The 27665-nt window shown below is 33.7% G+C and overlaps 1 protein-coding gene across 1 annotated transcript in view; it reads right to left on the bottom strand.

Annotated features, from left to right (window-relative positions):
* Positions 1 to 7993: 7993 nt before the first annotated feature.
* GALNT13 (polypeptide N-acetylgalactosaminyltransferase 13) overlaps positions 7994 to 27665 on the bottom strand; it is a 558341-nt gene continuing 538669 nt past the window's right edge. The window contains exons 12-13 of the mRNA XM_053598099.1: positions 26397 to 26531; positions 7994 to 13815 (exon numbers count right to left, since the gene is read on the bottom strand). Coding sequence (XP_053454074.1) covers positions 13675 to 13815; positions 26397 to 26531 — 276 coding nt within the window. The 3' untranslated portion in view covers positions 7994 to 13674. The remainder of the gene's footprint in view (positions 13816 to 26396; positions 26532 to 27665) is intronic.

The following is a 27665-nucleotide window of genomic DNA, read 5'->3' as shown; positions in this document are numbered from 1 at the left end:
CACCCCCAGAACAAATAGGCTTCATAGATATGTAAGAACACACCATCCCAAACCTGGGAAATACACATGTTCTTGTCAGCCATGGACCATACTCCAAAATAGGTTATATCCTAGGACACAAATCAAACCTCAAAAAAATAAAAAAATTGAAATTATACCATGTATCTTCACAGAGCACAATGCAATAAAAGTGGAACTAAAGTGGAACTAAATTCCAATAAAAGTTTTCATCCCCACACAAACGCATGGAAATTAAACAGCCTCATCTTGAATGACAGTTGGGTCAAAGAAGGAATAAAGGAAGAAATCTTTAAAATCCTTGAACATAACAACAATGAAGATATAAATTACCAAAACCTGTGGAATATTGCAAAAGCAGTCCTAAGAGGGAAATTTATTGCATTAGATACCTATTTCTGAAAAACAAAAGAGAACACATCAACAACCTAATGAATTATTTTAAGGAAATGGAAAAGAAATAGCAATCCAATCCCAAACCTAGCAGAGGAAAAAAAATAACCAAATTAAATCAGAAATGAATAAAATTGAAAGTAAAATAATCATTCAGAAAATTAATGAAACAAAAACTTGGTTCTTAAAAAAGATAAATAAAATCAATAAACCATTAGGAAGATTAACAAGAAACAGAAAAGTAAATCTCTAATAATGTCAATCAGAAATGAAAAGGAGAAATAACAACTGATACCACAGAGATACAAGAGATTATCTCTGACTACTACAAGAAACTCTATGCCCCCAAATTTGACAGTGTGGAGGAAATGGACCAATATTGGGAATCACACCATCTGCCTAGGCTTAACCAGGAAGAAATAGATCTCTTGCACAGAACCAATATCAAGCACTGAGATTGAAGAACCAATAAAGCTTCCAACAACAACAAAAAGCCCTGGACAAGATGGCTTCACACCATAATTCTATCAAATGTTCAAGGGAGACTTTGTACCTATACTGCAGAAATTATTCTAAAACATTAAGAAGGAAGGAATCGGGCGGCGCCTGTGGCTCAAGGAGTAGGGCACCGGTCCCATATGCCAGAGGTGACGAAGGAATCTTCCCGAATATGTTCTATGAAGCAAACATTACCCTGATACCAAAATCAGGAAAGGATCTAACTAAAAAAGAGAACCACAGATCAATTTCACTAGTGAATATTGATGCAAAAATACTCAATAAAATCTTAGCTAATAGAGATACACATTAAGAAAAGTTATACATCATGATCAAGTAGGCTTCATCCAAGAGATACAAGGTTTGTTTAACATACACAAATATATAAATGTAATACATCATATCAATAGAAGCAAACACAAACACCATATGATCCTCTCAATAGATGTAGAAAAAAACATTTGATAAAATTTAGAACCCTTTTAACAGGAACAATTAAGAACATAGGCATAGGCATAGGTGACTTTCTTTCTTTCTTTCTTTCTTTCTTTCTTTCTTTCTTTCTTTCTTTCTTTCTTTCTTTCTTTCTTTCTTTCTTTCTTTCCTTCTTTCTTTCTTTCTTCCTTTTTTTCTTTTTTTCCGAAGAGACAGAGTCTCACTCTGTCACTCTCAGAAGCGTGCCATGGCATCACAGCTCACAGAAACCTCCAGCTCTTGGGCTTAGGTGATTCTCTTGCCTTAGCCTCCTGAATAGCTGGGGCCTGCCACAATGCCCGGCTGTTTTTTGTTGCAGTTTGGCTGGGGCCAGGTTTGAATCTACCACCCTTAGTATAATGGGCCAGCACCCCACTCACTAAGCCACAGGTGCCACCCAGGTGACTTATTTCTTAAAATGACTGACCCCATCTATGACAAACATACAGCTAATATCAAATTGAATGGAGTAAAACTAAAATATTTTCCACTTACACTTGGAACCATTCAAGGATGACCTCTATTGCCAGTACTATTTAACATAGTACCGTAAGCATCCAAATAGGGGAAGAGGAGGTCAAACTCTCACTCTTTGCCAATGGTATGATTTTGTATTTAGAATACTCCAGAGATTCAACCAGAAGACTCCTGGAAGTGATTAAGAAATACAGTAACATCTCAGGGTATATAATCAATGTCCACAAATCAATAGCCTTTGTATACACCAATAAGAGCCATGTTGAAAAGCTAATTAAAGACATAATTCCCTTCATAATAGTGTCAAAGAAATTTAAATATCTAGGAATATATCTAAAAAAAAGTGGTAAAGGACCTCTACAAAGAGAATTATGAAACCCTAAGAAAAGAAATAGCAGAAGACATTAACAAATGGAAAAACATACCATACTCATGGCTAGGAAGAATCGACATTGTTGAAATGTCTATACCACCCAAAGCAATCTACAAATTCAATGCAATTCCCATTAAAATACCAGCACTATACTCTGAAGAACTGGAATAAATAGTTGTTCATTTCCTATGGAACCAGGAAAAAACCCACATAGCAAAAGCTATTCTTAGTAACAAAAATGAAGCCGGAGGCATCACTCTATCATACTTTAGGCTATATTACAAGTCCACAGTGATCAAAACAGGATGGTATTGGCACAAAAAAGGAGAGATAGACATATGGAACATAACAGACAACAAAGAGATGAAACCAGTCTCTACTTGCCATCTGATTTTTTGATTAAACCAAACAAAAGCATACACTAGGAAAAAGAGTCTCTATTAATAAATAGTGCTGGAAGAACTGGATAACCACACATAAAAGACTGAAACTGGACATGCGCATTTCACCACTTACAAAAATTGACTCAAGATGGGTAAAAGATTTAAATCTAAGACATAAAACAATAAAAATCCTAGAACGAAGTGTGGGAAAAACTCTTGAGAATAACAGTCTGGGGATAGATTTTTTTTTTTTTTTTTTATTGTTGGGGATTCATTGAGGGTACAAGAAACCAGGTCACACTGATTGCATTTGTTAGGTAAATTCCCTCTTACAATCATGTCTTGCCCCCCCAAAAGTGTGGCACACACCACGGCCCCACCCGCCATCCCTCCTTCCCTTTCTCTGTTCTTCCTTTCCCTACCCCCACTCGCTCCTTCTTTCTCTCTCCTGGGGAAAGATTTTTATGAAGAATTCCATTGCAATTGCAACAACAACAACAACAAAAATGGGAATTAATTAAACTCAAATGTTTGTGCACATCTAAAGACACAAAAATTAAAGCAAATAAACAACCTTCAGAATGGGAAAAGATATTGGCATTTTATGAACATAAGAAAGTGTTGATAACTAGAATCTATAGAGAAAAACAAAAAAAGAGCAAACAATTCCATCTACCACTGAGCAAGAGATACGAACAGAACCTTTGCTGAGGAAGACAGATGAATGACTAACAAATATTTGAAAAATACTTATTGTACTTAATCATCAGAGAAATGCAAATCAAAACCACACTGAGATAGCACCTAATCTCAGTAAGAATGGCCACATAGCAAAATCTCAAAGTTGCAGATGCTGGTGCAGATGTAGAGACAGGGGAACACTTTTACACTGTTGGTCATACTGCAAACTAATATAGCCTCTTTGGAAAGAAATATGGCAAATCCTCAAAGAATTCAAATTAGAGCCCCCATTTGATCCTGCAATTCCACTACTAGTCATCTACCTAGAAGAAAATAATCACTCATAAGGACATTTGCACTAAACTGTTTATTGCAGCTTAATTTATAATCAGCAGGATATGGAAACAACCTAAATGCCCGTCAATCCAGGAATGAATTAGTAAACTGTGGTAATTGTATATCATGGAATACTATGCAGCCATAAAAGATCGAGATTTTACATTTTTTATATTAACCTGGATGGAGTTGAAACGCATTATTCTTAGTAAAGTATCACAATAATGGAAAAGGAAATTTCCAATAAATTCAATACTGATATGAAACCAATAGATGATGTACTACACACCATATCAGAAAAAAACCTCAATTCAATTGAAGCTCGGGGGAGTGGGAATGGGGGAGGGTGGAGAGGAGAGAAGGGAAGAGGAATTCATGTGCTCTCTTATAGTGGGCACAATGTAAGGATATTGGCATACTTTGGGGGCATGGAACAGAACAACAAGAGGGACTCTACCTATTGTAATCAAATATTATAATCTAGTTGTACTCTCACGATAACCTAAAATTAAAAAAAAAAAACCTGAAAGAACACCAAAAAAAACTATACTATTCCCACTACACTCTAATTATAAGATAAAATATCAAAATCTAGTTCAAGGTGAATAAAACTGACCTGAGTGGTTATACAAGCAAATATAGTTGTTCTGCTGCTTGATGGTATTGAAGAAAATCTCTCTCAAGTGCCAGCCCTCTTAGTGGGTCTTCAGAGGCCCCTGCAAGGAAGCTAAGTAGAACCTACTCTCCTACCTCTTGCCTAAAGTGATAAGATGGCTAGTACATTTTTGATCTGTTGATATTAGATAGAAGATAAAAGAATGTCACAGTGAAGTGCTGATAGCACCTAAGATTTCGAGAACCCTAAGAGAACACAAGAGAGGGAAACCCATCTCACTACCTATATCCAGAGACCTGTATTTATTAATGCTGATCCTAATAAAAGGCACAACAGGGAGAAATGTATTTTCAAAATTTTTAAATTTGAAATTTATAAATGTGTACTATGTATTTCCTTTGAATATTCATAGGAATAAGTAGTATGTATGTAGTTTTAAGAAATAAGCCTGAGAAAAAAATTACATTTATATAAATAAAGTTAGTCTATGATAGCAAATGTTATTTTATGACTCAGGAGTTTATTAGATCCCCAGCTGCCTTGTCATCCTAACATTCCATTATTCTATCATAAAATGCCATGCTTTTATGAGAGAAAAAAATGCTCATTTGGTTCACATCACATTTAATTACTCCAATACTTATGTAATGGTGGAGCTATCTCAAGTTTCAAACGCATCCATTCCTTTAAAAATTAATAGTTGTGTAAGGAAGAAAGATGAGATAAACCTTAGAAAGAGGACATTTAAAAAGTAAAGTGGAGGTTAAACTGTATTAATATAAATAAGAACAAGAATATTTTAAAATCCTTCTCTTTCTGCTTCCACCCCACCCATCCATTCCCCTACTTCTAATGTGGAATATAGTGCACCAAGAGATGGGGTGAAGATGACAGAAATTTATTTGGAACTCAACCAATATTTATGTGTTAGTACATCTCAGGTATTATTCTAGATACTTGCAATATATCTCAAGGAAATCGAGATCTCTGTGGTATCTTGTATTCAAGTAGGGGGTGCTTGGTAGCAGTGGGAGTGGAGATAGAGAGAGGCTATAGCATCTAAACATTAAGAATAATAAATAAGCAAACAAGGTAATATGTAAGTAGGTGATAAGTACAATGGAACCAGAGAATGGGGCATTCATGTATGTGGAAGTAAGGTGAAAGAAAGGTTATGGCACACATATGAAAAGGGGTAGATGGGGGAAGTGAAGAATTTAAGTTGTGATAAAAATGAATGAGTTAGCATGTTGATATCTAGGAACAAATATTCCAGATAGAGGCCCTAAACCAAGGGCATGCTGGATTGTTCAGAGACATGGCAATAGGATGCAATGATAGAGATAAAGTGAAAAAGAGGAAACGTTGTAGGAAGGTCAGAGAGTTAAAGACATCATGCTCAGCATTTTTGGTGCCTATAAAGACATAGCCTTTTACTTACGTAAAACAGGAAGCCTTGGAGGATTTTGAGCACAGAAGAGACACATTTGGGTTACATTTTACAGCATCATCCTGGTTCTCTTTGAGAATAGACTGTGGAGGAGGCAAGGGTGCAAGCAACTTGGCAGAACAGTTAGGAGACTACCTCAGTAATTCAGATGGCGGCACAGATCAGAGTGGTAGTATTGGAGGTGTTAAGAAGTGGGTGGATTGAGGAAATGTTGTGAAGCTGAATCAATATGATTTTCTAATGAAGAGAAGTGTCAATCAAGGATACCAAGACTTTTGGCCTGAGCAACCAGCAAAATGGAATTGCCATCAACTGGGATTGAAAATCTCAGGGTTAAACAGATTTTTAAGGGAAGGTAAAAAGTTCACTTTGGGGCATACTAAGTTTGAGATGTTTATTAGTCATCCAAGTAGGGGAGTCAAGTGGGCATTCTCTGAACTTGAGAGAGACTCTGGTATAAATCAGCGTGAGGGAGGTATTAAAATCCGTGTTTCTAGATGAGATAACCAAGGGAGTGAATGCAAAGGGAGGAGACCAACAACAGCACTCTAGAACGCTCTGAAGAAAAAAGGAAGGCCCAGCCAACGTAACAAAAACAATTGACCAGAGAGGGGGAAGGAAAACTAAGAAAGGAAGAACACGTATCCAAAAGAGGAGATGGTGAGCTGCTGAGTCAAATGATTCTAAATCTACTAATGGAAACAAGAGTTTTAAAAAGCTAAGTGTGTGGTAAAAATGGATTGCCACCCACTTTGGTCCATATAAATCAAGGAAGTTTGCATATATATGCATCTTAACTCCAAGTCTTTTTAAAAGGCCCCAAAGTTGCTCATGTACACAGACAAAGCATGCTGAAAGCTCTTGGACTAAAAGCACAGGCCCCATTAGTCTTATTTTTAATTTTGACCTTGATTGTTCAATTGGTGTTGATCTGATAGCCTCTGCCTTAAATAAGTTATGTGATAAAGAGTGCTTGCTGCACCGAATTCTTGTGTTTCCTGCTGCAGAGACAACTATAAAATCTGTTTCAGGTGTATTCGTGTTTACCTAGATTTTCACTTCACAAAATTGATAAAGAGATTTCTGTCATAAGAAATTCAGTTGGCTGCCTGCTAACTCTTCCCCATAAGAGGTGTGGGGATTGGTGATTAATATCTTTTGGCATGTAGAGAAAAGAATCGTATGTCAGAAAAAGAGTAAATCGGCTCAGAGGCCACCTGGTAGTCTCCCTGGCTCAGGAGAAAGAGAGAAGAGCAGACTCTGAGTGTGAGAATTCACATTCGTTTCTACCAGGTGCTGAAGAAAAGCAGATCAGGGTAAGTAAGTTACAGGTCTATAAAATACTGAGGTGGGTGGGGCTACTTTATGAGGTTAAGATGAGTATCTGGTTATCCCCAGGAAAGCACAATTGTGCAGAGTTGGGTATATGGAGTCCCACTTGGTTTATAGAAAGTTAAGAAGGGATCTTTTGTATGTAGGACAGAAACTCTGGAAATGTCCTTTACACTTGCTAATGGTTATATTAAATATAACAAGTTTTGGGAAACCATTGGAGTGTTTGCGATGCTTGCAAATCAATGAACTTATCAATCACAGGGTATGTAAATAAAATGGGAAATATGATGCAATATGTAATATAGTAAGAAATTTTAAATGAGTCCTCCTCAAAATAGAGCTAAACAGATCATACTGGAATTGTTGCTTCTTCCCCACTTCCCTTCTTCCTGCCCTCTCTTCTTTCCTGCTTCCATTTCCACTCCCTTCCTCTTTTCATTCTTTTCTTCTTTCTTTCTTCTAACGTAGCAAATTAAATAACCTTTCATTATTTTCTCCCTCGATTCTGTTGTGGCTAAGACTGCAGAGTGAAACTGAGGGACAGCACACTCCTCCCTGTGCTGAGGAGGGGGCAGCCTCTCTCCATCCGCTCCTCAGCCTGGCAAAACATCTTTTGGGATTCCAGCACTGAAATCAAGGAACTGGGTATGACCCACAGTATTCTGAAAAATAGCTTTCGTTATAAAATATGAAGTTTTTGACATTTCTATTCCAACTCATTTTTTATAAAACAAAGTGGAAATAATGTCTTAAATGATTTTCAAATAAAAAATGCATAAAATAATAAATACATTTAAATCATGCATATTTTAATATTTCTATTTTGTGTAGTTTTTGGTATTAAAATTATACCGTGTTCACAATATTTTCCTGCCGCTAAGAGAGATCCATAGGCACTTAATCATTTATTTAAATAACCTATAAAAGTGGAACATTAGCATAAAATATTGAAGTTTTACCTATTTGAAATGCTAACAATTTTTTTTTTAAAAAGACAACATATACCAAAGAAAACTAAATTGGCATATTTTAATTCTACAAAAATGTATAAATATTTAAATTTACAGCAAAAGAACAATTATACCATTTAGTAATGATTACAATATTTAAAATGTGTCATTCTTTATGCACAGTCTACTTTTATAGATGTGAAAGAACCATGTGTCAAGCATAAATCTAAAACATTTTTGAAATTACTTTTTTTTCTAGCTGTGGCTACACTGACTAAAATAAACAAAAGCTTAAAAAAAAAACTATGTGATCATCAAGTCCTTTTTTTTCTCCCCTGCTTGTGCTATTTTTAGCTGAAAGTACAACTGGAACCAAGCAGCAGCTCACGCTCATTTTTACACAGATTGAATGCAGGATGAAAATCTCATTTTTAAAAACATTATAGATATCGTCTTAATCATCTAATTTCCCATTCTCATTCTAACTCAACAGAAACAAAATATTAAGTGAATTGTTCTTCCTAGCTAAAAACAAAAACAAAGTGACAGCTTCACATAATGATGACAGAAGTCTCATAGAAGTGGTCTTTATCTTAAAAGATAGTAAACAAACGAGCTGCCCTGAACACTAGTATTTCAGAGGGATTTTTCTTTTTTCAAACAAATACAATGAAAGTTGCCTTGAGAATTTATTGAACAATATAAAACAAATTTGGGCACAAATTTACACAAATTACACATTGCTGGTGTTCATTCAACACCTTAAATCCATACAATAGCTTATATTTAATAGCAGTTTGAACATAGTATAGTCACGACAGATGTGTCCATGTACTGTACATAGAGTGGCTGATTTTATCTATTCCATACTTTAACATCTTAGGGGAAATGGGCTTCAGCTGAATCCTGAAACACAAGGTTATTTTAAGACCTAATTGAATTTTTTCTGCTATGCAGATGACAGCTTGTGGATGGTGACACATCCTTTAAGGTCTTGAGTTTCTTAAATTCTTCATATTTGTGAAATCAATATACATTGTAACTTAGGAATGCAAACATATTTTGCCTCCTTCTAGAGTAGATGTAGCATCTATAAATGAGATGCAAGTAAAATGTGATCAGATAAGATCATCATTTCTCAAGTGGTGGAAACAGTGCAGGGAGGGAGCCAATATTTTGAAGTTTATGGAACAAATTCGTATTATGTTTCTAGCCTCCCACCAATTCTTTTTTTAAAAATGCAAAGACGATGCTGTTGTTTTATTGTGGTAGTTATTTTTTCCTCTGTCTTTCCTTTTCTTTTTCTTTGTATTTATTAGGCCATTTCTAAGCACTATGGAAGAATCAAATTTGTAGGTTGCATTTACTACACTCTACAGAGCTCCACTGGGAAGTAAAGAAATCTCCACTGATTATCCTGCGGTGTTTGAAGCTGCATAAAATAGAACTTACCCAGTGTTCACAGTAATTGATGGTCTAATTCTCTGTGTAAGCTGTAGGCTAACCTTACTTTAAAAGTGAAGATAATTGTAAGGAAAACGACAGTGAGTAGAGAGTATTTTCCATTAGTTAATGCTGAAGAGTCTTTGCTTCCCTGAAAGCCAGTTTCCCAGTGATTTTAGGATGTCCCTATAATCATGCTATTTCCTGGTAATTTCTTTACTTTTGCTGCAGGTCTTTACTTATGGCCTGTGCTTTTATTTTATGGAACTAATTTTACTTAAAAATGAAAGGTAGTAAGATTTTAAGTACTTCTGAAAAATTAAGGTCCTGATCCCAACATATTTAATGAAGTTTTTTTCCCCATTATTGTTCCATTTCTATAATCTTTTTGAATGATAGTATAAGTTTATATTAACAATGAGGAGTCCTATAGTTCCTGTAGCTATATGGTCTCTGTGCAAGCTATATTACAAATCTGAGTCTCAGTCTCATTATCTATAAACAGAGAAACTAAGAATAGATCATCTGTAAAGTCCTTTAAAGATTCTAAAATTGTGTTTCCTTCATTGACTTGTACTTAGAAAATAAATTTATCAATAGCTCTTATGAAAGCATGAAAATACATATGATTTTAAGAGAACAATAAATCTCTCTTCTAAAAGTCAGAATCTTACACCTTCAGGTGGCCATTGCACACAACCAAAAAAAAATTATTTTTAGTTTTCATGAAGCAACTTATATAATATATAGCAGCATTTTAATAAAATGTCTATTTTATGTCCCTAAGGCAGGATATTTTAGCACAGAGACAACATGTAGTCCACATGTTAATATGAAGAATATTAGAAAGAAAAATGTCATTTGGAGAGACAGTTATGGAAATCCTGTCTAAATACATTTTAAAATTTAAAACAAAAGGTATGATACAATCACACTTAGCAATTTTAACACCCATTTTTCAATTTATTAATTCTATAAATGTTAAAGGAATACTTAGTATGTGCCAAGAACTATGCTAGATGCTGGGGATACTACAGTGAAGAAAAGTGACAAAACTCCCGTCTTTATGGGACTTACATTTTAGGTTGTGTGATGGGAGTGTTGGGGAATGGGGAGATAAAAGAGTTGACAGAAATCAGGATGCAAAGTTATAGTTTTTCAGAGGTACAGGGGATTGGAGGGTAGGCAGGAGTAGGGTTTGTGTTACTGATGAGATCATATTTAGACGAGACTTAAGAAAGTGGGTTCTATGGGACAGAGAGAACAAAACTCTAAGGTAAGATGTGCTTGGGAACCAAAGTGAAGTAAATAAGAAATGGGATGTCAAGAGATAAGAGATGGAGCCAGAATGTGTGTCTGTGTGTGTCTGTGTCTGTGTATGCCGTGAGAGAGACAGGGGAGGTTGTGAGGATGAGTATGAAGAGAGGTGTCATGAAGGACCTTGAAGGCTACTGGGGGGAAAAAGAAAAGTCATTCATTAGAAGATGGGGAGCAGAAAGGTTAGACCATACAATTAATGTTTAACAAGATTAATACGGCTATTGTATTGAGAAAAGACTGTTAGGACAAAAATTAGGAAGTAAAGAGGGGGCAATGATAAACATATTGCAATTAAAAATGTTAGAGGTAGTGACACCCAGTGGATGTGGTGGCAAGTTATTCATTTCTAGTTATATTTTGAAGATAGTATCAAGGGAATTTGCTGTTGGATAAGTAAAAGTTGAAATAGAAAGCATGGAGTCAAAAGTAACTGTAGATCTTTGACCTGAGCATCTGGGAGGTTGAAGTTGCACTGACTGAGACAAGGAGGAGCACAGAAGGCCATGGTTTGAAATAATTTGAAATATCCTTGAGTCTAGCTCTATGTATGAGAGATGTGTAAGACAAATGCATTATGAGGCCAATTGTGGTGTTAACTGTATAGAAGACAAAAAATATTTTTAAAAAATGAATGTTAGTCATTGCTTTCTGGTTTGGGGTATTTTGTAAAATTTAATGTCAAATTTTTAGTTTGTTAGACACTATAATGATACCTGTTGAAATTGTTTGAAGATCCTTTGAAAATTCTTCTTTAGAATGAAACTCTTACAGTTTTAGTTTTTAATATATTTTCAATATGACCACAATGAACTTTCAAATATTTAAAATGCTGCTAAAAATGCTTCAAATTCAGCTGTGATGGAGTAGCCATTTTTAAAAATTTGCCATTGACCGTTTCTCAATAACATGCGTTTTGACTGACAAACCAACAATAAAGTGGAACATATTGTTTAAAATAGTCCTGGAGAGTTTAAGCTTTTTAAGTTTGAGAAGGAGTCTGTGCCAGGCCATATTTCCCCTTATTTTATTCAGGACAAAAAAGAGGGGAGAAACAGATGAAAAACAGGATTGATAAATCATACCTTAGTGGACTTGGGAGACCATTATCAATTTAAGGAAATGTTTTTTCTTTGGGGAGGTACAACTTTCTTTCTAAGCTTCTTGTAAGCTATAGATTCTCTCCTCAGAATAAAAATGCTCTGACATTCAAAATTTTGCTTATAATTTTAGATTTGGTGACTTCCAGAGACTTTGCTGTGAGAGATATCTATACTTTAAAAAGCAAACCCAAAATGCTCCAGGTTGTCAAAGTATTCCCTAGAGTTGTAGTAATATAAAGTCAAAAGAGCACAAATGCCAGCTAGGAAAATCATTCAAGATTTGGCTTGTCATCAGAAAATGTCCTCTTTTTCATTATAAAGTTCTGCGTATGCATTGTAGGTGGGAAAGAGAGAGAGAGAGACAGAGAGAGAGAATGAATTTGTGTATAATGAAAGTGATTAATACTTTCAATAAAAGCTCTTTAAATAAAAATGACAACCAAAGACGGGGAATCTTCCACTTTAGAGAACACGTCTTCCGTCCCCCCTCCACATTTCACTTAGCCGCTGAGTTTATTTATAATGAATAAAATACATATATATGGCAAACTTTATGGGAATTTAAAAATGATGTCAAAAGCAAAAACTTAATAACAATCTCACTGATTGTTTTTCCTTTTCATGTCTGGCGATCATGTATTTTGAACACATAAGGTTTTAAGATAAAAAAAAAAACATGCGAAGCTAGCTTAACTATGACTGTAATCTTTGGGTCATAGTTGATAGCAAATGAATCCAGTAGTTTAATTAAAATAAAAGCTTAGATTGTGTCTTGAGTGTATTCCCCGGATGAGGAAAACATTAGATGTTGTAGCATAGCAATGAAATTCCAATAGTAATGTATTCTTTTTAAAAAACATAAAACTAAAAGGACAATAGAGACGTAACTCAAATTTAAATGCAATAGTTAAAAAATATGTCTAAAGCTCCCTACTTGGCCTACAATTCCATACAGCATAAGAAGCAAGCTGTAGTCTAAAGAGAAAAGGGATGGTGGAGCTTATGGAAACAACACTAGCAGTTAAGGATTGCATTTCTGATGCCAGCTCTGCAGAGAGAGATTGTTTAGCTTTAGCCCATACTAGAAATGATTCCAAACCAGCCACAGTACCTCTCAACAATGATTTATGTTGCAGTTTAGCTTCACCTTTTTCTCCTCAATGCCTTGTTACTTTCTTATTTCATGTACTTTACATTGAATTTTCAAGTTCTCTGTTTTAAATTCACATTTGTTTAAATGCAATGCTTTTGTAAAGACTCTATGAGTTCAATATCCAATTTAATTTTTTTCCTGGTATAAAATTTAGAACGAACATTTTATAAGATTAATTCATCGTTTAGAAATAATCCAATATGTGGCCCTGTTGTCAAAGTAGAAATTCAACATGTTTCCATGAAGTCTCTAGTAGAAAGGTGAGTTTATAAAGCAATCGATAATATTTCATAATGAAGTCATTTTATAAGGCATTTACATTATCTTTCTTTCGATTACTATGACAACAAAAAATAAAAGAACCCCTAACTAACCATATAACAAGAGGGCAATACAAATTTTTTTTGAAGCAAACACAATTTGATTTTCAAGGTGTTCTGATATTTAATAATGGTTTGCTCTTGTTTGTATTTTTTTATGTGCTTCTTTGATGAGATACAAATTTTAGTAGGGAAATAAGCAAACATTCCTAAAAATAAATTATAAACAACTGTGTTTTAGAATGCTAAAAGGATTTTTAAAACTCTCAATTCAAAGAAGTTAATCTTTTTCCCTAATTGAAATAATGAAAAAACAAAAGCATAGACACTTTCATGGCTTGAGGGGAAGGGTCTTCATGCCCCCAGGGTCATGTTCCTTAGGAGCCATTGTTGAGATCTGCTTCCACTACAGTCCTGCATGGTAGGCACCATTTTGTCCTCTTCTGAAGGTTCATCGAGACATTGATTACTGTTAACATGTCTCAAGGTGAGTCTCTGCAAAAGATAACCAATAATCAGTGCAGCCTATTTCATATTTAACTTCACTAACACATGAGATTAAATCTGTTCTTTTAAATCCTTTCTGATTTTTTTAAGCATAATACACAGTGATACATTTGTAAAAGAAACTGTGCACAGGTGTCTCTGGATTAATTATTATACCACTTTGACTGTTAAGGAGTCATCATTGTCTAGTACACCTTTTTTTTGCAGATGGTTAAAGAAATTGGCTGATGTTTATCAAGCATTGCCAAGAATTCAGGCTCCTTTGAAAAAGCCTATTTGTGAGCTCTGAGTTCAGCTGAGGACTGCAAATATTAACAAGCTTTCACAAAGCTTAGTTTTCTTAGGCATGTGTTATTCAGTAACCATTTGGTAAACATGCAAATAGATGGCACAGCTGTGACCCAAATGAACAAAACTGCTAGAGATGTTCTCATTTCAAAATACTAAACAAGCCATAGTATCTGTGACTGTAAGATGTTCATTGTAAAAGAGTGATTATCATAGTAACAAATAATCTGTCTTATTTGATACAATGCTCACCGTACTTTGGTCTACATTTTTAAGGATCTTAACAAATGTTAACATAAAAAGGGATAAAATGATCATATAGTTTTAAATACTATATTTACACTTTATTTTATTCATAATTCCTATAATCATAGCATTTTAACCGGTCATTACATTTCTTCTCTTTAGAGTTTCTATGTATGTTTGAAATCAAAAGTTTGGAATTTCCAGATATACATTTAAAATTAATATTGTTTGTGCATATTAATTATATGTATAATATTTCTGCTCAGTTTCATAGGTAATCTCTAGGACCATATTACTAAATCTCTTCAACCAGAAGAGAAGTGTTTGAATGTGTGGGAAATGATTTGCTGGTATATTTTAAAAATAGCACTTCAGACATTTTTGTTGCAAATTACCAAAATTAAAAGTAAACAAAAGGTTTTCTTTTTGCTCTTAATATTACATGAAAAAATTGGATGAAAATAAATGCAGCGGTGGGCAATAAAAATGTTAGAGAAACATCAGCCAGGGAATTGTAATTTGTTTATATTCGGAATGAAAATACCCTGGACTGCACTGTTGTGAGAAAAGATATTATGAACAATAGGCTTGTAGTGGAAGAGGCTTCATAGAAAACAAGCAGGAAATTAAAAGAGCAAGGCTATTAGATAGGAAGATTTCAAGATTGAGACCTTTGTTATTGCTCTTTCAACACTCAGAATCAAGCTCTTTATACTGAGAAAGGAATAAAGGGAGAATTGGCCACAGTTAGGCAAGAAGATGGTTGATTTATGCTTATGTTCCCAGAACTTCAACCAGCAGCCAGCTTGAACAAAAAAGATACAAAATGAACAAAAATGGTAATTTTTTTCTAAAAAATTCTAGCTAAAATCAATGAAAAAATTATTAATTTTTGTTGTATGCCTGAGGTGCTTTGGGTATATAGTCTCTTTCACAAAAGATCACTCACCATTGCATGCTTCAGTTGGGTTCTTTTTGTTCGTAAAGTGCAATTTTACACACGTCAAGTATGTTAGTAACCACTGAGCCACCCCAGAAAGCTCTGTCTTAATTGAATCTGATCACACATCACAGTAGTTGAAGGCTTTGATCAATTATCCCTTACCTTAGGTCAAAATACAACACAGGCTTTGAGATTTTTCTTTAAGGATCATATTGAACATGTGTTGTCATCTGTACAAATAATGACAACTTAAAAAATATTAAAGATAGTTCTTTCTTAAATACATATTTCATTTGAAGGAATTCAACAGGAGTCAAAACACACTGCTGCAAAGATAAAAACCAACTAAGATGGTCTCTATTTTAATGTACTGCCGTACAAAATGAGACATTTGGGGCTCAGATAGACCAACATGTGAATTCCTAGTCCTCCACTAAGTACCTGTGAACACCTGGGCAAACTACCATATCATTCTGAGGAGTCAGATTATTTGTCAGAAAATATTAACTTATATCTGCAAATACTTGCAAATACCCTTTTTCCTTCTGCTTAAAAAATCTGACCTTGAGTCAACTATCTAACTCTGATCCCTTAGCAACCTAACAAGGGTACAAATGTTAACTATGTTTCTAGGCAACAATATTATGGTAAAAATGACTTCTGACTGACAAACTATATCTTTATCTGATAAATTGCATATACATACCAGATGGGGAGCAAAATGTCAGGCTTCTCTATGAGCAAAGATTCTTGTGATTTTATATGTCCTATTGGGTTCTTGGAAGCTAGGCCTACAGAGCTATTGCACGAGGTATCACCTTCTGTAAGGATAAGGCTATTAGGCCAGGACAGTTTGGTTTCCACATCTGTCTGATGTGAATCTCATCTCCTTGCCCCAGGATGTCACCTGTGAAGAAGCCACCTCCCAAAGGGCTATCAGAACTGCTGTGGAGGTTTTGTTTGTTTGTTTGTTTGTTTATTTTTTATTGTTGGGGATTCATTGAGGGTACAATAAGCCAGTTATACTGATTGCATTTGTTAGGTAAAGTCCCTCTTGCAATCGTGTCTTGCCCCCAGAAGGTGTGGCACACACCAAGGCCCCACCCCCCTCCTTCCTTCCCTCTCTGCTCTTCCTTTCCCCACCCCTCCCTCCTTCTTTCTGTCTCTGATCTCCCCTTCCCCCATCCCCACCATGACCTTAATTGTCATTAATTGTCCTCATATCAAAATTGAGTACATAGGATTCACGCTTCTCCATTCTTGTGATGCTTTACTAAGAATAATGTCTTCCACTTCCATCTAGGTTAATACGAAGGATGTAAAGTCTCCATTTTTTTAAATAGCTGAATAGTATTCCATGGTGCAAGTTTTACTGAGAGAAGCGAGCTGTGGTCTCTGCTACTGAATACTATGGTAGACTTGTGAGAAAAAAATGTTTAGTTAAGCCTAAAAGCCCTCGTCAAGCATTGCTCATACTGGATACTATTGCTTTGAAAACAAACTGAGATACTATATATAAATTGGCTTGTACAGAAATTCTTCTTGTGCAAAGGTTATGGACTTTTCCAGCTTTTATGTTTAGAATGTCTTTATCTTAAACGTAGTTTTAATTTAAATGATACCCCTTTTGTCTTCCCATGTCCATAACTCCAGTCCCTATTTTGTCACAGCCACACAAGCTCAATTATTTCCTCCACTAACAACCTTTACCTAGTTTGGCTGAACCAGAAAAACTCTCTCACTTCCCTTGTGCTCTGATAATGTGTTTGATAAAGTCAGATCTCTTATTTACTAGATAAAAAGACCCTGAAAACCAAGAACAGGACATGTTCTTATTTTCACTCTTTATAAAAATTCAATACCAGTTTGTTGACTTGAACTGAAAACTGATTCATTTTATTTCCTGAAAAGATAGTCACAAATTATGAAAGTAAGAGATATTATAAGAAGCATGATTTTAAAAAGGATTTGATTGTTATGTCACTTAGCAAGAAAGGCTTAGAAATAATTTTCTGTATAAACTTACTGAAAGTTACATCTTAGTCTTTAATAAAGCATTGCTTCACATTTCATATTAAAGATACTACACATTTTAGGGTACAGGCAATTGCACTAATGTACACAGCTAGGATTTAACAATAAAAAAAATAAAGATACTACACATTTTAGAAAGGATAATATCAAAGAATCCAAATAAAAACAAACAAATTTAAATAATTTTAGTGCCCCCAAACAGTCTCTTTTTGGGCTATTTTATTTTCAGCACTGATGCAGAATCTATTATAATTCAGTCATGGGTATAGACTAAAAAAAGATAATATCTCATAATATGTTCCATTAATTGTACGTATGCATGTATATTTGAATGCAGAGAAATCAGGAAAATACCTATTTATTAAGGACATGCACTAAACACTAGTGCATATATGCAGTCTCCAAATTAATGAATAGCTAAGAAGTAGAAGACATGAAAATAATTCCACAGAGAAATAATACATAAACATTTTTCTTAACCACATACTAAAGAAGATTCTGGATTTCAATAACCAAACATAAAAATACTAAAATAAAAGTAATAAAGTCTGTAACACAAACCTTTAAAAATTATTAGAGAACATAATCAGTAGAATTCCCAAAAATATTTCTAAAAACTTCCATTCTCGTATGGTTTCTTAGGAACCATTTTTGCAAAATGCTATCATTACATGTTTCCATAATAGGCTGTTTGGAGCCATCAGCTACTTTGCTCACTGAGAGACAAGACTGGGTGATTATATGAAGAAGAGTGTGGGTCTGTTTGACAAAGAAAACAATGAATAGTGACAAAATCAAGTAGAAAAGCAGTAATAAATCAATCATCATGGGCAATGTACAATTTCTACTGGGTAAGGATGGGAGGCACATGTCATAATAATTGCATCCATGGAGCTGTGAGCCACTTTCTTTTAGTTGGTTTTAATAGTAATTGTATTCAGTGGGAGTAAATGAAGATAAGACTGAGAATATGGAGAGGGGCTTAAGTTTAAATGATACAACATTTGGGGCAAACATTATTTTAGATATAAAATATTATATTCTCAGTATTCATCTTAGTAATATAATGACTTTTAGTACTGAATGAGCTATAGATATTCAACATAGTTAAACTAGTCCAATTATGGTGATTAGTCTTCTCCTTCCTTAAAATTGAGTGAACACCATGGAAAAATCTGGGGGATGGATAATTTAGCTTTAATACTTTGCTTTAGTGCATACAGTATGGTCCCCAAATTGCTTCTGCATGTGGTTTCATAGGACTAACCTGGTAGTTAACAAAGGAAAGAAAAAACAAAAAGATCAAATCTATTTGAGTTCTTAACTAGTTCTAATTCTCCAAACACAATTTTAATCAATTCATTAATTTGTCTATTTCTTGCTTTCCATCTGTTTATTGCACAAGAACAGAAGCTCCAGAAAGGTCATAGACCATGGATACGTATATCATGAAACCCAGTGCCTGCCTTGGGGAGACACTAAATAAGTTTGTTGATTGAAGCACTTAGTTCAAGGCCAGTGCAGCATGGCCTTTAATCATGTTAAAATTAAACTATGTCTCTTGGACAGCTTACTGGATACAAACCATTGGATTTAACTTTTCAAGGATTTATTTTCTATGATAAAATGGTAGGTAAATAACTTATAAAAATGTGAAAGATAACATTCTAATATATCATGTCTTTTCTTTGTAAAATTATATTGTTAACTCTACAGTTTGATTTGTTAAGGAGAGTAGTTATTTTTTAACCTAACCTGAATTTCCCATCTATACTGTTCAAAATTTTAAGGCTAGATCATTTTCTGCCCTCAGTGATTTTTCTTCTTGTGCTGAACTTTTCTTGGTAAATGTCATGTTAACATCAAAGCTATCGATTGTAAATTCCATTTGTTATTAAAAAGAAAAATGAATTATAAGGTTTTTCATGGTGTAAAACAAAAATAAAAATAATTTTGCTTTTGCTCTTGAATGTGACCCCAGAACATAAATATAATATAAAATTTTCATAAAAAACACAGCCATAATATTTTCTCCCAGAGTATTTATTACATGAAAGACCAATGAAAAAAATTCAAAGGACTATCATTCCAAATGTTTCTAAAAAGCCAAAAGCCAGAAGAGAAATCAGAAATCTCAACCCACTGAGATGAAAATTATTTTTTATTTAAACAAACAACAGACTTATTTAGTCTCTTTGCTTGAAAACAAACCAAGATTTACTTATGTTTTTCTGAATAAATTCTGTCTGAAGAGTTAACAATTATTAATAGTTTATATATTTTCTAGTAATTTTACCTTTTATGTATATTTTCATAATTGAGGTCATCTAATTAAATATCCTTCCTGCATTTATGGTGTAGGGATCTTTTCTATCATTAAAATAATTTAGAAACTTGACACTAACAGATAAACAGTTTCTATGAAATACCCTGTTTCCCCGAAAATAAGACAGTGTCTTATTTTAAGGTGTGCTCCCAAAGATGCACTAGGTCTTATTTTCAGGGGACGTCTTATCTTTCCTGTAAGTAGGTCTTATTTTCGGAAGATGTCTTATTTTCGGGGAAACAGGGTAGATTTGTTAGTTAACGTTCTTTCTTTTTTTTTTTAAATTTGGTTATTAAATATGAAATGTCCAGTTTTCTTTTTTTTTTTTAAATTTATTTATTTATTTATTTATTTAGGCCGGGGCTGGGTTTGAACCCGCCACCTCTGGCATATGGGACCGGCGCCCTACTCCTTGAGCCACAGGTGCCGCCCTGTTAGTTAACTTTCATTTGAAGGGATTGTGTTTCTAATTTGGAGCTATTATAGATAATGCTATGACAAACATCTCTGAACGTCTCTATCCACATCCATAATCATGTCCATAGAAATGATTCTTAAAAGTGAAGTCACAAGGTCGAAAGGCCAAAACATATTGGCAAGAAAATATGTGCAACAATAGTTCTGTAATAACAGCAGCCACGGTGGCTAACATTCCCTGTACTTGCTTGCTGTATGCCAGACCTGGGTACCTGTCTCACTGTATCTTTACTGGGATCATGTGCTGCCATTAAATGCATTTTTTGCCATATTAAAGGGACAAATAACAAATAACAAATTAACAAAATGAAAACTTCTTAAATTAACTCTTTTCATTGTCATTGGCTGTCTATATTTTTCCTATGCTATTTATTCAAGATCTTGCATATTTATATATTGAGTGTACTTTTTTCTATTAAATGCTCTTTACTAAGCATATCTTATCCTGCTATTTGTTAACAATATTGGTGACAAAATAAGAAATCCCTCTTTTTTTTTTGGTTTATGTTAAGTGATGGGCTCTCCCTATGTTGTCCAGGCTGGACTCAAACTCCTGGGCTCAAGCAATCCTCCTGCCTCAGCCTTCTGAGTAGTTGTTATGGCATGTACCACTGGGCCAGGCTATGTTAACTCAATTTTAAAGGCGCTGCGTCCTGTGGGCTAACATGTAGATAAGATTAAATGACTTTTCCTTTAGTTTTGTTTGAAATATTGACTAGGAAATAGAGTAGTAGAAACCTTAAGGTAGCACTGACTTTTATTTACAATATAGCTTTACTTCATTATTCTCTAAAATGTGAAGCATTAGTATTTCCTGGAATGCACAAAATTGTAATCATCCTATTTCAGGATTAATAAGAAACAATAATTCCTGCCTTTAAACATATTTGCATGTTTTACTAAGATAAATCATGGACTAGCTCTACTTCTACCCTTCTAAAGGTACAATTTCTACTTTAAGCCAGTTGGAATCAGCCTCGGGAAACAATATTGGTGACAAAATAAGAATCATAATATTATAAAAGTAGTTTGTACTTTTGTATGAAAAAGCACTAAGTAAAAAAGAAGGTATTTTAATGAACAAATAGAACTGACTGCAGTTGAGTGCAGAACCAACCAGTCACAAAGATCTCAGTTTAAAAGGTGGCATACTAAAAGTTTAAAAGAAAATTCAATCAGTTGTGTTATTGTATATAACAAGTAAAATAAGAATAAACTTGGATTACTACAGACATTTAATTTAATGCAAAAATAGAGGATCTCCCCATTGTCCATGTACAGAATAACACTTTAAAAAAATTAAATTAACAAAGTTGTTATTAAAAATATTAGTTGATCTCCTGACAAAGCAATCTGTATATTCAGCGGAATATAATAGAGGTATTCTAAAAAGTCAAGTGTAAATGTTTAACAAACAGGAGCTACAAATTCTACACTAACCTATTGAAATTTCTACTCACTAATTATAATGAGAAATCACAGCTACAGGTTAATAGAAACAGGGAAAGGAAACATCTGTTTAAGGTATACAATCTTCCAAAAGTAAATTGAGCTATTGTTTTTATTAGTATTGCTACACAGGCAAATGGTTGGGTTGCATTTATAGAACACTTACCTTGAGATTATAATGCCATTTTCCTGCTCTCTGGTAAAGGTAAATAGAACGGTAGGGGATAAGTATAGTCTAAATATAAGCTTCTGTGATTTTAGTAACTATTAATCCAACATATTTTAGCTATTAAAGAAATTCCTTATATTGTGACTCTAAGAAACATTTGATATGGATGGTATAGAATCCACAACAAGTATTTTTCTAAGTCAACTTGTTCAGTCACATGAAAAATAACACTTATTTTTAGCATTATACTTTGCTCCTTTTTTTTTTTCTTTGTTGCATAGTGTTTGTTGAGCATTAACTGCTCTGATCTAAAATTAGATTCTCACACTGTATGTAGCTGCCTGGATGTTAAAAAAGAAATGCAATTATGTGCACACACTGCAGAAAAATATAAATTTCAAATCTATTGGGATATAATTGTGATGTTCAAATGTGGAATGTAAGAAAACTTGAATATAATAAAATGAATGAATGAGAGACTCATAAAAATAATTTTTAAAATGTCTCAATGAGATGAAATTTAGATTGTTTTTCCTTTTCTGTTTAACTCTGTGGCAATAAGCATTTCATGGCCTGGAAGCATTTGGATAATATATTCAAGAAATTCTAGATCAGGTGGTATCCTGCAATTTGGTAATGATACTCAAGTTAACTCCAAACCATACAGGTTAGGCTAGGTATAAAGTGACAATGAATTAAATTCATGGTATTTAAGAGTTATTTAGTTAAGAAAGTGAGAAATCCTGTATTTCAAATCAAAGTTGAACAAAGGTATGCATTTATTACCAGTGTGCACTTAGTTTCATTGAACTAATAAGAGAAGCAATTAGATATTAATTATATTATTAATATGTGTAGCTAAAGTTTGTAACCAATTAGACAAAGTAATTGACAAAGTAATAATGACAAAGTAATTTTATGACTGTTTGTTTATCTAAATAGAGCACATTTATTCTAGAAAATCTTTTCCATTATTAATAAAAGGAGAAATTCTATGTAAATAAAATTTGGTACAGCAAATAATTGATAGCATTTAATTATTTCATTTGCAATACTGTATATTTAACTTATTAGATCATCACTGCATTTCTAGTTTTTCATCTAATTACATGTAATTTCATCTAATTATTTCTAGTTTTTCTGATTAGCTCTAGAGGTAAGGTAGTACAGTGGAAAAATTGCTGGAGTTAGTGATAGAAACCGGGGTGTGCAAACTTAAACAAGGCATTTACTCTATGGTTTAGTTTACTAATGTGAAAAAACAGAATGATAATATCTGTTTCAAAAGACTATAGTTAAGAATTGCATGAGAAAACAGATGCAATTATAGATATGCACTTAACTTTATTCTCTTTTTTGTCCCCCGACTCACCCAAGAAGCAAGCCAAACCGAAGGTTTTGGATAGGTTCTGTGTTTTGAGGCTTCAGGACTCTGTTTCCATTTTTCTCTAGAGAGTTCAACAATTCTGATCCTATTTATGACTTTTCTTTTTTAGATCAAAAGGACTATGGGAGATACGGTGATGGAATATTTCAGCTGTTCACACTGTGATAGTCACAATTGTACTGATAACTGGCTTTCTTTGAATACTTTATTAGAACCCAAATCCTAGTGCTGCTGCCAGCAGTGTAATCTTTGGACTTTCGTCCTCCTGATGAAGGCTGACAGAAGGGAATTTGAAGGTATGTTTTGGCTCTGTAATTCTGTGAACTCTACCAATTCCTATTCTGCTTTCAACCTGCACCACCTCAGAGGTTTTTCAAAGAATAATTTTTCCCTTGCTAGCAAAAGATAAAGAATTGAATTAAAGCAGTAAGCAGCACTCATCTACTTTCCAGTAGTTGGAATACGAGAAGAATAGAGCCACTGAACAATTATTCCTCTTTCCCATCTCAGCACCTTTTATCCTTTTGTTCCATTTTCCTCCTCCTGTTCCCCCTTGAGGACTTGCAATTTTCCAAAGTATATTCATGCCTTTTCCTAAATTTGCAATATTTTTCATCCGTATAGAAAAAGACTATGGAAGATACATAGATGTTTGACCACTGTCTAGACCTGCCCTTCTCAAACTTAAATATATATATGAATTACCCAAAGATTATGTGTAAATGCACACTTGAGTTTACTGTGTTCATTGTGGTGTCTCAGATTCTGCATTTATAACGTGTCTCCGGGGTGATGCTTTTAGTCCTAGAATCACTCTTTAGATAGGAAAGTTTGGAACTCTTGTGGGCTAAAGTGAATGCCAATGTAAAACTTAGAAGAAAACCATTGAAAGTAAATAGTAAATTTTAATTTTGTTAGAAAATTATCTCCTTTTCCATGACCTTCTCACAAATAAAATCACATTTCAAAGCTGGTATTTCTAGAATGGTAATACATTATTCCTATAATGGTTCCTTTCTCATGTGATTTCTCTACATTATGATTTAAACATTTTAAAATTTGGCAGGGTACTGTCATTAGACAATTTGAGCAACACTATGTGATACTGGAAATATAAACATACAGAAGAGTAAATTAAATTACGCTGTATAATTATTAAGATGATGAGATTGTTTATTTAAAATAAAAGTTTCTCTATATTTATGGTATTTTATAAGCTTTTGTTTGTATGTCTCAGAACCAAAGTTAATAAGACACACAGTATTACTGTGCTCTAAAATACTGCAACTAGTAATCCAAAGAGGTGAATTTGCGAAAACTATTTCTTTTTTTTCAAAAACCATTTCTTTATCTTAGTAGAGCTACTTAATGTTTATTTTGCTTTTCTTTCAAAATTCCTAAGTATTCAATAAGTTTGCTACTGACAGAAAATGTAAACACAAATATATACCTAATTATCAATAGTAGTTATTTTAGAAATTAAGGAAGTTGAGTTGGGACTATGAAAGCCATTCACTCAAGTCTTAGAAAAGTTTCAAGATGAAAAGTGGTATCCTGAAATTCAGCACTACTTTATTATATAAAAAAGTATATACAATTATTCCCCTTTCTTTATAAATATATACTAGATTTTCTTGTTTTAAAGTCCTGAGTTTCTGGCAGAAACTAGAAGTAAAATCAACAGGGAAAGATTTTATTTAAAAATAAATTCTGGGCAGCACCTGTGGCTCAAAGGGTAGGGCACCGGCCCCATATGCCAGAGGTGATGGGTTCAAACCCAGCCCCGGCCAAAAACTGCAAAAAATAAATAAATAATAATAATAATTAAAAAAATTAAAATTAAAATAAATTCTACTCATGGGTTTTCTACTTTATCTATACATTTATTTGCACTTTTCCTCATAAGATAGAGATAGCAAGTTGGTGAAGGGTCCAGATTTATCTGCATGTATTTAGTAGAGGAAATGTCTTTTGTAGGTTTAAAATAAAGGATTGTGTCAATAGATAATACTTAAAGAGAAAAAAAATGGTGGTCAAACAAGTTGAAAAAAATATTGATAAACCAAAAAGAGTCTTAGTAGAACACACTGGTGCAACATAGGCAGGATGTTTGTCCTCAATTATGTCTCAGAAGATTTTGTGTCCTGAGAGCCTCAAAACATGCTATCAATTTTAGGAGCAAAATTAACCCTATATAACAAGTTTCAAATCCTACAAGAATTCAGTAAGTTTTCCTAAAATTCAGCTTAAATAACCACAAAATCATGCAAACTAAAATAATATTCAGAAAGTTAAAAGAATTATCTTGTTAAAATATCAGCAATATCTAAACCCCTGTAGACTAATTTTTAAAATGTTATTCTTGCAGAGTGTTTTAGGCTTACATGGAACATTGTTTCTGTGGGACTCATTTACCTCTATTGTGTTATTTATCTTGTAAAAAATAAAGCTCAGTTCTTTTAAATAAGCTGCCACCCATTTGATAATGTAAATGGGAAACATAACATAGACAACCAACTCATTTTGTTCAGCAAAGGGAGCTAAAGGAAATAAAGCTGTTTCCGAGAGGCAGCTTCCTGGTGCAGAGGAAAATATTTCTTTTTTATTAGCTCCATCTGATGGCTGATCTGGTTTTTACACACTGCCTGGCAATAAATTCTCAACAGTAATTTTGTTTTCTCTCCCGCTCCTCTCTCCGGAAGGTGTGCTAAATTGAGAAAATGCTACTTAGCAGATTATATGACTTTGGTTTATTGAATTCTGAATAATTTTATAATTACAAATAGTAAAGAATTATTTATAATATTCTTTACAGTAGTAAAGAAATCAATCTTGTTAATCATGACTTTCTTTCCTTTTAGGTTGAAAAGCATAAATATTAGAAAGGACAGTGGTAGAAAATTTGAAATTTAAAAATATGAACGTATTGTCAGTATCATCCTGTAGGTACGTCTTCACACACATCCCTCAGATAAGCTTGGCTTGCCCCTTGCCTAATTTATATAGGCATGCACATAGAGATGAATTTTGAATCCATTTTATATTCCTCATTCATGTTTTATACTAATGGACAAGTTTGGCAAAAACCTCCTTATATGCTATGCCATTCTAATTTTATCAGATATGAGCATGAATGTTTGAAAATCCAATTCTGTCAAAGGAAAAAAAATAGCTTTGGATTTAAATGCTTCTTAAATATATAACCGAGCATGAGCATTAAATAATAGGTCAATTAAGAAAAATACCATACCTCAGAATCATAGTCCCATAACTGATTTCCTCTCATATGGTGACATTTTAACATGATTACAGGTCCATTGAGTCTAGAAACATCCAAGCACAAATCATCCGTTCTGATTTCTTTGTCGGCAGTGTAAGAAAATACCTGGAAATATAAAATTCAGCTAATAAAATAGTATCCAGCTTTTAAAAGTCACAGTATTGGAAGTATATCACTGGCAGATATTTATATTAGATAAACTGTGTTCTCAAATAATCGCTGCTGTGTGATCTTAACAAAGCTAGTTCATTTCTCTGACTCTTTTTCCCCAAATGCAAAATATGGGCAATGCCATCTGTTTCATAAGGTTTTGGTAAAGTGTCAGTTTAACAAACAAAATTATTAAATGCTTGTTATTCATGGCACTGTGTTTACTCATGATACTTGCACTAGAAAGCTCACAATAGCTTAGTTTGTAAACTGCCTGAAGCTTAAAAAAGGCGTGCTTATTCTTACCATCTTATGGTCAACTCCCCAGCTCTAGAGATAATGTTTTTATACAGAAGTTTAAATCTTTCTTTCTATAACACAAACACATCATGTAAATTTTATAAAATGCTGTCAGTGGATTTCTGATGGTTGTAGAATTATCTTCTCAAGAGATCTCATTAAAGGGAGACTGTTCACTTAACTCTCTCAGATGGTCGGTTCAGCTAGGCTTGACTGCGTCAATCTTCTCAAAATATCCACGAAATGTCAAAGTCGATTTTCTCACTCATTCTTACACAATTCAAATTTAAACTATTTAATCCTTAGTATTTTGTTCCTGGTGTGAATAATTCACATGTGCATTTTTCTTTTTTCTTTGTAATGTCAACAGGGAACCTAAGATAGTTCCTCTCAAGATCTTTTTGTTTTTCAAAGTCTGATGAAACCTGAGTGAGTCAGCTTTGCCACTAGCATAAACTCTGAGTTCCTGTTGAAAGGGTTGCTTCTCTAGCTACTTAGGACTTCTATAAACATTACGAAAAATGGTCACAGGAAGCTGCAAAATCAGTCATGAAAGCCAAATACCTTCTTAAGTCAACCTCTTAAGAGGAAATTCTTTATAAAAGTTATCCATGCCACTCAATAATATAAAAATATTAGAGAAATTTGTGAAGTTCATTTAATTGAATTATTAGCATACAAAATACACTATATGTTTTTGTGTATGGAATTCAGGATTAAATTTTCTATTTTTATTCCTGTTTCTTCTTTCCTTTCCTTTTTTTTTTTTTTTTTTTTTGAGACAGTCTT

The sequence above is a fragment of the Nycticebus coucang genome, chromosome 7 (assembly GCF_027406575.1).
Source record: "Nycticebus coucang isolate mNycCou1 chromosome 7, mNycCou1.pri, whole genome shotgun sequence".
NCBI classification, from domain to species: Eukaryota; Metazoa; Chordata; class Mammalia; order Primates; family Lorisidae; genus Nycticebus; species Nycticebus coucang.
The sequence above is the reverse complement of the archived record's forward strand: the minus strand, read 5'-3'. Positions and strand labels throughout refer to the sequence as shown.